At 41.5% G+C, this 12,618-nt stretch overlaps 1 protein-coding gene across 1 annotated transcript in view; it reads right to left on the bottom strand.

Moving 5' to 3' along the window:
- Positions 1-390: 390 nt before the first annotated feature.
- The window catches only part of LOC139652049 (roundabout homolog 1-like), a 62,738-nt gene continuing 50,510 nt past the window's right edge, over positions 391-12,618 (bottom strand). Inside the window, exons 13-28 of the mRNA XM_071528983.1 lie at positions 11,929-12,163; positions 11,194-11,315; positions 10,833-11,004; positions 10,213-10,410; positions 9,012-9,038; positions 8,043-8,082; positions 7,690-7,844; positions 6,919-7,284; positions 6,523-6,639; positions 6,284-6,419; positions 4,641-4,871; positions 4,039-4,478; positions 3,211-3,351; positions 2,894-3,115; positions 2,341-2,513; positions 391-2,142 (exon numbers count right to left, since the gene is read on the bottom strand). Of these exons, the coding sequence (XP_071385084.1) occupies positions 2,128-2,142; positions 2,341-2,513; positions 2,894-3,115; positions 3,211-3,351; positions 4,039-4,478; positions 4,641-4,871; positions 6,284-6,419; positions 6,523-6,639; positions 6,919-7,284; positions 7,690-7,844; positions 8,043-8,082; positions 9,012-9,038; positions 10,213-10,410; positions 10,833-11,004; positions 11,194-11,315; positions 11,929-12,163 (2,790 nt within the window). The 3' untranslated portion in view covers positions 391-2,127. The remainder of the gene's footprint in view (positions 2,143-2,340; positions 2,514-2,893; positions 3,116-3,210; positions 3,352-4,038; positions 4,479-4,640; positions 4,872-6,283; positions 6,420-6,522; positions 6,640-6,918; positions 7,285-7,689; positions 7,845-8,042; positions 8,083-9,011; positions 9,039-10,212; positions 10,411-10,832; positions 11,005-11,193; positions 11,316-11,928; positions 12,164-12,618) is intronic.

Raw genomic sequence — 12,618 nt, 5'->3', positions numbered from 1 at the left:
CACACACACACACACACATATACAGTGAAAGACATCTGTGATAGGCTCCAAACTGCTTCCTTCCTTTTGACAGCATGCAGCTGCTCTGTTGATGAAGGTTCATGAGTGAGGTTAATTAAGCAGCGTGTCTCATCACACTCTCTCAGTCTGCCTGTTTTTTCCGCAGCACTTCTCCTTCTTCGTTCACCTTAAACACTACTTCCTGTCTCACAACCTCAGAACCGGATAGATTGACTTACAAAAAGGAACTGAAAGACATTCAACAATCACACATCAGGAACTGAACTAGAAAATATCTTGAATGAGACAATTGCGTTTGAAGACATTTTAATTATAAATAATGCAGTAAAAATTACAACTTTTTTCCATCCAATCTATAAGATTCTCAGGAAAGGCTGACATGTTGGAACATGGTAATTTCATTTTATTCTTTTTTTAAACATGGCAAATTTCACTTTCTAAGCTTCACTCTATAGGTTACCAAAATTAATCTTTTCCTTTTTGCTACTTCTCCTTAGCAAAGAGTCCAATTTTTCTGGTTAGAACAGATGTCTTTCCTTGATCTTTGTCCAGGCTTCCTTAACATTTTTGCATACCAAATTCCCTGTGAATTCCATTACTTATAGCACAAACCTGCTGGGCTGCATGGACATGACTGGTTGAGGAAAAGAAAGATTATGAACTAATTTCCATAATATTTTCTAAACCATATGGATATATGTCATTTCTCATAACCTTTCCAGGCCTGAAAAACATCAATCAAATTTCCACGACTTATCCAGGTTTTCCATGACTGCTGGAGCCTTGTGTCACATGTGTCTTCATGCAGGGATACCAAGAAGGACCAGACACCATCATACTCAAAAACAATTAAATCATCCTCCCCAATCTTGAGTAATAAGGCTTTATTTTACTCTATAGACATTTAGTTTGCTTTGGTCTGTCTATGGTCCCTCACTTGATTAAAACTGCATTTGGAGACATGAGGGAAATCAGGGAAATGCTACTCAGTCATTTGCATCCTTTACTGTAAATAGTGGCCGCTTCTTGCAGTGTCCCATTCACCCTGATTGAAAATCAAGGTTTAATGAAATTTAAACTGGAAAGAGGAATCTGGATACGATTTAAGATTTTTTTTTATGAATGTCAATACTCATTTGAAATGAATCATTTTGGTGACATCCCTGCTCCATATATTACCTACAGAAGCTGTGCCATAGCCCCGGTCAAGGGAACGGAGGACTAAAAGGAACGGACTCAATAGAAGGAAACAACAAATGGAACAAGTCCATGACCAGACTTTTCATCAGAATCCAAGATGTTGAATAAAACCTCCTACAAGTGAAGACGCATGCAAAACTCTCAGTACACACACTAAACATGTCAGATCTGAATTGGACCGGCTCAAATGTTTGCAACTGAACGCACAGAAGAGAGCCATCGTTTACTCAGTCTGAATTGAGCCGATGAAATGATTAACAACACTTTTAAGACCGATTTCCCGATTCTCAGATTGAAATTCATACAATAATGACTTTAAAATTAAGTGATTGTGCTTTTATAACCAAAGTAGAACAAATAATACAAAGACAAGATGTACATCAATAACAAAACATTAACAGTGCTATATAAAATGCATTTAAAATATAAGATCCCATTGAAGCACTTCTGTGGCAGTAAACGATTTAAACAATTTACAAGATGGCTGGTGATGATGACTGAATATCAATTACAGTAAAATAACAAGACAACTGACAGGCAAAGACCATATGGACCACATCAAGCAGTCGTCATGGACAATATCTTTGTATACACTCACAACAGCCATCGAATGTGCATGTAGTTCATCGTACATTACTGAGCAACCCACCATACAGGCTGGTGGAAGCCAGTCAACCAATAACAAGTAAACAATAAATAGGGCTTCGAATTTAAGTCCATAGACTCAAACAAGAGAGCACCTTTTTTTTCTCACTTTCTTTTTTCCAACATCTAATGAGAAACTGTAACTAGAAAACATTAGTAGATAATGTGCAGTATTGTTTAGGGTCTTCTTCCGTATAATAAGGGTCATATTCCTTCGTGTGAAGCAACTGTAGGAAATTCCAGTTCTCCTCGCATTGCTCCTCAGCTCTCCAGTAACTGTGGAAACAAAACAGTCTGATGTTTCACTCCTTCTACTTCATGTAATTTCATGACAGTGTATCAGAGGTATCTAATAACCATAAATAATATCAGAAGTGTTTCATTAAGTTAAACTGTCAGAAATAACAAAAGAAATCCACAAATGCAGAACTGACAAAGAATGTGGAAGCTTGACTCCTGATTGATATTATTTACCTCGTCCACCTGCAGCTGGAAGCCCCCCTGTCCTGTAGGTGTCGCCTCTCCACCCTGTTTGAACCTCGAGTCTCCAGATGACATGCAGCTGGAGGAGTTAGGACCACCAGGCTCCCTCTGAGCCTGACCTGATGGGAAAGAGGGACGGCTGTACAGAAGGATGTCCCCAAAATCTGAAGGAGAGAAAAGAAAGAAAATAAAATCATTTTAGTTGTTTAAGCAAATAATCAGTTGTTGTAGTTGAAGTTCCACAGAATGCACAGAGGATATAATAATGCAAAATAAGTCATGTCCAATGCATAGCTGCAGTTTCTTTTAGGTGCTGGGAAAATGCAGGACAAATTAAATCCGTAAAGGGAAATTTGCCACACACTCATAGACTGACTTGTCTGAAGTTAGATATTTTTAATCATTTCAAGTCAAATAACATTGCTGCTTCAGTTGGTCTATGAGTTATTTAGTGTTATTTAGCAAATTTACTCCTTTACGGAGGACATAATAATTTTGGGAAACCAAACCAATTTTGGAAAAAATTGTGGGATCTGTTCAGTACCTGAGTGCTGTCGGTTTCTGCTGCTCGCTTTTCCTCCTTGAGGGGTTTTGTGCTTCTCCTGGTTCTCCCTTTGCTCAAATGTTCCCTCCCTGTTCCTATGAGCCCCAGTGCTGCCTCGTCGGCCCCTGGCCTCTCCAGAGCCCATCCTAGGCAGCGTGGCCCCCCGCACCTTATAGTCACCATGGGACTTCTGGCTAGGGAAGTTTAGAGGCATGCAAGAGTCTGGGGACAGAGAAGAGCACAGAGAGCCAAACATCAGATTTATTGTAAGAGCTATACAGTGACCAGTCTCGCTGTGTACAGTCTCAGTGTTTTACCATCATTGAAGACGTCTCTGGGTTGGTGGCCCTGTAGACCAGACTGGTGCTGTTTATGCCTCTTGGGCCTCTTTTGCGTTACTGCAGGACTCATGTTGCTGTCAGTGGACATGGGGCTGCTGGGTCGCTGGTGCCGCCGACCTGAAGCCATAACACAGATTTAGTACAAGTCTGAAATGCTTTGACGAAATAAAATGTTGCATGCAACAGAAAACCTTGGTATGTGTCACATCAGGAAATCTTTAACTACAGGCTGATACAGTCCTTTTGGGTGTCCTGGGTTGTTTTTCATACAGAAAGTCAAATATTTCAATTTTTTTTAGAATAGATGATCTGTTAAAAGCCACATTTCTATTCTTTCATCTAAATGTTAATACATGATACCTCTATTAATCAATTATTCAGCATTGAGTAAATGCAGTGGCATAGCATCAATCAATGGCTGATATTTTACTTAGAGAGTTGGCTGCTTTAAATACACAGCCATGACAGAACTCATGGGAAACCCTCTCAAATCTTTGAAAGGTGTCTCAAAACTTTAACAGTATAACAACATCAATCAATGAGCCATAGCTTCCTCGTTTTAATGTGTATTGAACATTTTTACTAGTTTCATGACAATAGGACTAATATTAAATTAACAGGAAACATTGATACAAGAAACTCAAGACAACTTTGATTATTTCAGGTAAATGTCTTGGCAGAAGTTACATTATCATGAATCGAACAAAAACAAAATCTTCAAATCAGTAAAATTTTGCGAAAATTTACTTTTGAATCCAAAAAGTAAATCCAAGTTTGTCTTTTTTTCCCCAGAACCCTTCTCACCTGACTCCTCTGGGTACCTGCACATGCGCAGGCCAACATTATCCCGTGAAGAGGCCGCTGCCTGGTTGAAATCGCCGTCTGTGAAAAATGATCCTTCTGAGGTGCTGACAACACTGGACCTGCCTGACGAAATGTTGTCCTCAGATGCTGAGCCCCAGCTATTGACCATGGACCCTGTGACTGATCTGTCCAGATCCCCGGTGCTGGAGGCTGGGGTTTGTTCTAACCCACGGAGGTGCAGCTTGTGAGGAAGAGGGTGGTGCTGCTGCCGGTTTTGGTGTTGGTCATGGTGACTCTGGGCAAGCTCTGCGTCTGTCTCCTCCTCTGCCTCCTCATCATCCTCTTCCTGTCCATCAGTATCCAGGCAGAGGGGTGTGGAGGTGTAGGTGTGTTTTGGGGAGAGAGGGCGAGGGGGCAGTGGTTGGCTGGTTATGTGCTGACTGGTAAGTGTATTACAAAAAAAAAAGACAAACAAAAAAATTAAGCTGTGCACTCTTGCCACAACTGCAGCTTTGAGTTGAGCTTTTTGTATTGCTGGTGATTGAACTGAACTGTCAATGTAAAATGGTTGAATAAGGTGTAAGGAGGGTTCATCTGGTTACCTGTGGTGTTCGGTTCCATCGTGCAGGCCATTGTTCAGGTTTCCCTGTGGTGATGTGACTGTGGATGGGCGGCTATAAGACACTTCAGTAGGGGATGAGGCTGCTCCTCTAACTGGGGGAGTAGGGCAGCTTTCTATTCTCTTAGTCTCCTTCTCATCCTCCACCTCCATGCCATCCTGATGAAGGTACATCCTCGAGGGCAGCATCGGGCAGTGGACGTCAGGATCAAAACTGATAAGAGAGGGATGAGTGACATGAGGATATGGCTACAGGAAATAGGGGTCGTCTAGGTCCAACTGTCCAAAAACCCTGGGCCCTCCCAAAAATCAATTGTCCTTGACTTGAATCCAGACCAAGCATTATTACTTCAGTTCAGTTTGTGTCAGTATCAAATTTGAAAACATAACAACGCAAAGTGTTTGAATTGAAGAATCATTAGAGAACAGATAAATGGGACTCAAAAAAGTTAAGATAGATTGACAGGGGTTCTGACATGTCAAAGAATAATTAATCCTGCAATAAGAAATCTTGTTTTTCAATCAATCAATCAATCAATGGATGGGAAACATCCGGCCTGCAGGGAGCGGTTGACAATACTTAATACGTTGTGTGTGTGTTGTATGTCGTGTGCTTTGTTTTGCTTCCTTGAGTTTGTGTTATACCATTCTGTTGAGCTTGAACTTGAACATCCCCAGTCAAGCAGTAATAAACCTTTTTGAATATCTGGTGGGAATATGGGTCACGCTCACAGGTTGAGGACTTCAGTCTACTCACCATTTTTTCTTCTTCAAACTGTCAGAGGATGCAAATTGTTGTGTACAAGACTGATGCCAGGTTCAACTTCTTAGATTATGTCAGAAATTACTTTGATTTCATTACAATCAGCTGGAGTTTGTAGTTTATGGATAATGACTGAAATATGGAGATGGCCAGCTGCCGGCGTTTATATCCATCACATAATCATCTTGAAAGGTGAGTAGAAAGCTTTCTGGATCTTCTGTTTTGTACTGATGAAATGTTGCACATCTCTTTGGTGCATGGTTGTTTTTTGTGAGTCATGCCTATTGCAGCATGTAGAACTGGCTACCATAATCAACTGTCATACAAATTTAAATAGTTTAATTAGTTTGGTTTTAGTTGTTGTTGTTGTTGCTGACAATAGACTTTGTTTTGCCAGTAGATTTGCAGGTGTTCAAAACAAACCTAAAAAACATTACTGTGTGCTTTCTGATAATGTTATCCTTCTTGTGGGCCTATTCATTCAGTTTAACAGCTGCACTTCCAAACTGGTCTTACAATTCTTGAAGAATCAACCCTGCACACAATATGCACATGTGCAATTGTGCACATTTGCAGGCCTTTGTTATTTAACACGGCAAATTCAGCAATATTGCTCATTCTATCTTATGTAATTTATTGACTGCTGAGAAAAAATAGTCATTAATTTGGCATTGGCTGGTCAGTGCATATTACAGCATATTTTGAAGCAAATCACTGTATGTCTTTTTTTCTGATCTTGAGACCCCAGGTCAGTAGTACCGATTAAAAACATCTTTCCGTCGAGGTGTGAGTGTGTGTGTGTGTGTGTATCTGTGTGTGTATGTTTGTGTGCACGCATGTGTGTGTGTCTGTTTCCCATTCACCTATTTTCCATGGGTAGGGTATACTCATCACAGTCCCAGGCGTTAGCATGAGGGGGTGACAGGGGCTCTCCCCAGCTTACTGCAGTCTGTTTGGGTGTCTTGGGGGGCCGTGTCCCCTTCTTATGATTTTGACTCCCTGAGAAGTTAGAAGAAAAACACAAAAACACAAGGATGAACACAGGCGTACGACTCAATTCAATACATGTGTCCACACTGTACGGTGTAGCTCCTGGCCTTACCTGAGGTGCTGTTGCTGCCTCTGTCCGAGCTGTGGTGGGAGCCTCCTGTGCTGTGATCTCGAGCCTGGATGTAGGGGACGCTTTTTTGGATCATCCCTTCGCCTCCTTGGAGATGATCTGTAGACAAAACAAAGAGAAAAAATATAAGATTTTTCTCATATATATATATATATATATATTTAGTTACTTCATGGTGTACCAATGGGCGTAAATAAAAATTCCCATCAAATAAAACTGCCTTTCTCTCCCTAACTGATATCCCATTGGTTTACACTTTCTCTGCATTATGTCCTGCCCAAATATCCTGTTTCAACAGGAGATACATCAAATTAAGGAAAGAAAATGCTCTTAAAATGTTTTAAAAAAGGCTTTAAAAAACTTTAAATTCTACTTCACCTTTATTGAGTCTGTTTTGCTCCATTATGTTGTACTGCATCTGTGCTGCCATCTCCTTTGGTATCTGAGGCGGGTTGGGAGGCTGTTTCCAGCAGTGCATGTCCAGAGGCTCTGCCATGGCCCCACCACCAGCTGCCTTATTCTTGATGTTGGACTGAATGAGCTGGGTGGTGGCGTAGGGGACTGGTTCATATGTGGCTGTTGATCCTCCTCCTGGACTTACATAACACAGGCTGGGGTTGTTGAACGTCTTAATCTCATTGATCTTGTTGGAGAGGTTCACGTCACTGTAGATGGGCGTCTCAGACCCCAGCAGGCCTCCCTGCTTGTTTTCCAGATGGTTTCCATAGTTGGCTATGCAGTCGGCTGAGGAGAACATGGGCTCATGAGACGAAACAGCACATGAACACAGCAAAAAGGCAGCAATTCACAGACGTTCAACATCACTGGAGGGTGTTTGATGTGGATTATGGCTCTAGGCCATATTGTGAAAACCTTGTATCTCTAAAATGTAAACTAAGAAAATCAGCCGTGTTTTTAGCTTGACCACCATGTATTTTTGAGTTTATCAAATTGTGTTTTGAAAGGGTTTCATAAGCCTAAAGGTCATAGAATTTTCTCAACCCATAGAGAACCATGTAATCCTTAAACTGAAGTTAAAACATGAAAATCACCAAACTTGGAGTTACAAGGTTTTCACCTGATAACAGTGCTATGTTTCTCTCAGAGTGTCCAACCTGAGCTAGGACAGTAAGTCGGTCTTGTACTAACCTGGTCGGCTGTATGTGGTCATGTTACTGTCACTAGTGCCATTGCCATTATTGCAGCAGTTGATGCTGCAGTCTTTGTGGTTGGCACATGCATTTGGCCAGTTGTCAGGCAGCCACAGCTGGTTCAAAGGTTCACCCATGCTGAGAAGTCCAGGTCTGCAACAAGAAGGACCGAATTGTTGTCCATCAAAAAATACTGTCCCCATATATCAATGAGGAGTGAGTGTGAGGTGGATGTTGAAGATTTCTCTTTTTTAAGTGGGAAGAGCACTCCCCCTAGTGTTACCATAATGTAAGTGCATCCCTGCTGCTTGTCTTCATACAACACAAAGGGGAAACAGAAATGTCTCTTACCTGCCAGCGCTGCACACCGACTCTCCTCTTTGATAGGCAACTGCAAGAAAAAGGTGGAAAACATGATGAGATGAGAGTAGACCTGGATGAGCTAGCAAAAACATGACACTCAAGGCAGAGTGAAAGCAGGAAGAATAAGTTCAGTATCTAACTGCCAAAATAAAGGAAACACCTGAGCACGGTTTAAATCATGGTACACTGCGTACTAACATATGTGGCACATTCCTAACATGGATTATGTTGCCAAAATATGTAAGAGGGCAGGGTCAACACCAGTAACAGGCCTTTCAAAACGATCCCTTTCATCATATGGTGAAACATGTCCACCCTCATGAGAGTGATCTCTTCAAAAACAGTTATCCCACCTTGATGTGCATAAAGACGACACAATCAAAGGCATTTATGTTTTCTAATCACACTTGTATCACTACAATGAGGCCACTAAGTGTTTTCGTATTATCAGCAAAATCCACTGTTTGGTTCATCAGACCTGCCTCTTAACACTGTGTTATAGTTTCACCCGTACCTTACGTACTGCAACAATGCGTGGGCAGAAACATTTGCTGCTAAACTCCTCAAGGTGCCTACTTTAAAGATAAGATTTGTTTGGCTAACCGCTTTCAGCAGGCAGACTGAATCTGAATTTCTCTACACTTCAATATAAACTTAGGACCTGAGGTCTGATCAACCAAGCTGTTGCTTTTTTTTGCTCAATAAGACAACACATACATTGTTTCTCTCTCCATCCTATTCTCTCTGAACACACACACACAGAGCGGCAAGTCACTATCATGCTCTCAGTTATCTTCGTTTTTATTATGTTGTTTTCCTTGTTGAGGGTTATTCAAATAATTTAAGATTAATTTAAATCTTTTTTTTAACTAACCGCCCTACTAAATACATGGTTAGTCAATAAAAACACCACCATCATTAACACAAATCTGAATGTAGCAGAACATCCATACATACCTGTCGGTGTAAAGGTGAATGATGGGACTGTAGGGACAGACAAAAGAGGTGGGGGGGAGGTAGGAACAAATAAGGAAATCAGTATCAGTTGAACGTAATAGTAATAACAGTTACAACAATAATTATAACAGTTGCTTTGTACCCATTAGGTGTTTGTACCATGAGCTTTTGTCTTGTCTCTGCATCTGATCTTTGTGTTGTGTATGTAGCCTACTCTGCTCTAATGGACATGTCTTCATGTGCAAACTACAATTCAACCCTGATAAAAACATGTAAATAAACACATGTGAGGCAACCTGCCTTACTGCTGTTATTTTCTTAGACAAAAGTGCCCAGGTAAAGGTTAATGGGGGTGACAGGGAGCCAGAGGGAGAGAGGGAAATAACAGTGATATTGCAGCAGACATGGCAGTGGCAGGTTGACAGGCCTGTGCTTCCAAGAACTGTGCTGCGTAGAGGAAATGGCACTCTACAAATGAGCTACTAAATGTCAGCCTTTGAATGTCTGCATAATCTGGAATGTGCCGAGCCTCTGATTTGCTTCTGAGGTCTGTGAGTCAAAAGGAAGATTAGACCAGAGAGGGATTTTCCTCCTTTGATGTGATCTGGTTATCAGCGTCCCTAAAAATACCTCGATGAGACTGAGATGAAGAAACCTGTTTGGTGTGGTGGCAACAAGGTGTCATGGCTCGACCACAGCACCTTTTTCCATCACAGTGACCTTCAAATGCACCCACAGATCTACCCAAACTCAGCTCATCTAATCACTCCTGCCATCATTTCACACCTTTTCTTCTGTCCTTTTTTTTTTCTTTTTGAAAACCTGTTCTGTTTGGCAGATGTACACTACCAGTCAAAAGTTTGGACACACCACATTTTTCTTTAATCATGCAGTGACCAAAAAAGTGTTAAACAAAATCAAAACTATCTAATATTTTAGATTCTTTAAAGTAGCCACCATTTTCTTTGATGGAAAGACAAAGGCTTTGGAAAGAAATTCATACATAGGCATCAACTTCACTATTTATATTTGTCTAAGAAACACATTTCAAGCATTTAAGCATTAGCCTTTAGATCAAAATGGCTTTAGACTGGTAGTGTAGACTTGGTCTGTGAGAGTCAAAGAGCTTGAGAATTAGCATCTTGAACAGACATACAGTATCCACCTCTCTAAAACATGCACATGACACACCAATACACACCCTTGCGGATGCCAGTGTAGGTGCTGCTGAGGCCACTTCTCTTCTTGCGGTGACGGTAGAGCCACACACTGAAGACCATGAGGACCACCCAGCAGGTGGCGCCAATGCCAGCAATAAAGGCTGGTTGCCTTACCACATCTGAGATCTGAGACAGTGTGTCTCTGTCCTCATGGCTATCCATCATCTGGCCTGTAGAGTCTAAGCAGTAAGAGCAGAAAGAGAGACGTGGGACATTAAGGGTAAGTGCGGGATAACAACAGCAATATTAACATAACATAATAATTCCAATTAAAGGAGTGATTTCAAGATCCCAGTGTGGTGATGCCAAGGCATCACAAAAAACATTCACAGGACAGGAAAGATGCAAAAGCAGTCATTCTTAAAACCCAACCTGAGGAGCCTTTGAACAAGAACAACAAGATCAGCATTTTAGCCAAATTTTCAAAATCAGCATATAATGAAAAAGTTGCAAAGATTTTCACTCTGATATTCAGAGATATTGTGAGCGTTTTTGTGCACAGTTTTGTGACAGTTTAACTGGTATTAATCTGGGCAAAAATCTTAAACACAATACCAGCATTAGAACTTTGTTTCTTTCTTTTTCTTCAGTGGAATCTCACCTAGTTGGAAGAAAGTGACATCACTCTTGACCCCAGGTCCAGCACCATTGCTAGCAGCAACCTCTACGCTGTAGCGAATTCCTGGTGCCAGACTGGGGATGAGCACAGAGAAGGTGGAGCCATCTACTGATTGGTTTACATGGTAACGACTCTCATTACCTAGGCACCAGATCTGTCAAGAGAGGGCCAGGAGGAGAAAAGACGGCAGTGATGGTCAGAGGGACAAATCCAACAACACTTGGTGCTACATGAAGATACAATTTCCTGCATTTTAATCTGGAAATATGGAATCATGACTCAGGCATGAGTATAGGAGACAGCTTGATTCTCTGTATTTCATTTTTCCAACCTTCTCTCTTACCTTGTACTCCTGAACCACTCTAGCCTCTCCCTCTTCTGAAGGTGGTTTCCAAGCAACGAGGATGGCAGTCCCATTGGCATCACTCTTTGTCACAGTAACACCCTGGGGGGCTCTACTGGGGGCTGAGACAATGGAGCGAACAGTCAGCCATATAGACATGCACACAGTCCCATTTGATGCTGTATGTGTCCCAGGTATGCTCTGCATCATGTCTGGTAGCTTTGCACACTATGTGAAACAATAACTGGCTGTTGTATCATCCAGTCATGACTGAAAGAAATTTAAGTATTACACTGAGTGTAATGTTTATTTTGTATAGAAGCAATACAAAGCGATCCAAGTGCCTTGGAAAGCATATGGGCCGTGTTCCAGCAATATAGTGTAACTACAGTGGGAGTTAAAGTATGTTACTTATTCAGAGCGGAATACAATGAAATATGCCACATCTCCCCTAGAATCTATTTGTCTTATAAGTGTACATTATGTACATATCAGTGTTGGTTTAAGATACTCTGCTGTGAACATCAAAGCCTGTTAAGAGGTGTTGGTAATGTGGGAGCTTGGGTATTTCTATTTTCTATTCAATTTCTATTTTCCTGCCATGTGCAGGAAGCTGCCTCCAATGGTTAGAGGCCTTGTGGGAGACGGCTCCATCAGTGCCAAAATTATTCAATTATCCTTAGCTACTGCATTCACAGATAAATTCAACAACAGAAAACTTGCTCTGACACTCACCTTCTTCCAATGTCCTGGCTACTTTGACCTCACTGTCTGCTCCCTGGAACTCATCAAAGAAGGGGCGCACTTTGAACTCATAGGTGGATCCCCTCTTCAGCTGAGTGACCACCACTCCCTCCTCCCCTGTGGTGCGTGCATCCAGGACACTCCACTGACCCCCAGGCTGGCCATGGTCAGCAGATGCCCTGTACAGCACCTTGTAACCCTGGATGTATGGAGAGTGCTGCTCTACCTTTTGGAGACAGAGGGATATACAGTATATGAATATTATAACATGGACAATGTATCACTTTTCTAGTATGAGCTATAAAGCAATTGAGCAATTGGGTTTGAATGATCAAACAAATTAAAATGTATAATTTCCATGGCTGCGATATGCATAAAAAGGTCAGAGGTACACAATAATATCTGCGCGAGAGTTAAAACAACATACAATTGTGAGGTTATATCCTGTCCTATATGGCTGAGTGTGAGAGTGAACATCCTCCAGGAGAGGTCTGTTAAAACTGTGTTAATTCTCCTCCCCCTGCCCTTGGGGTGATATAGATTAACATCTCCCCACATCTCAGAGATCTCACAGCAAACCGCAATATGAGGTCATTACTAGTTGCCAGTTTCCTCTGAGCATGTTCCTGGTTAAAATCCAGCCAGGAAAGCACTAAGCAGTTTCCAGTTAAATATCAGCCT

This window comes from Centroberyx affinis, unplaced genomic scaffold, assembly GCF_046629955.1.
Source record: "Centroberyx affinis isolate AG114_WGS23_722 - 3 ecotype Tasmania unplaced genomic scaffold, CSIRO-AGI_Caff_v1 ptg001748l_1, whole genome shotgun sequence".
NCBI classification, from domain to species: Eukaryota; Metazoa; Chordata; class Actinopteri; order Beryciformes; family Berycidae; genus Centroberyx; species Centroberyx affinis.
Note: the sequence above shows the minus strand (reverse complement) of the source record. Positions and strands in the feature narration are given on the sequence as shown.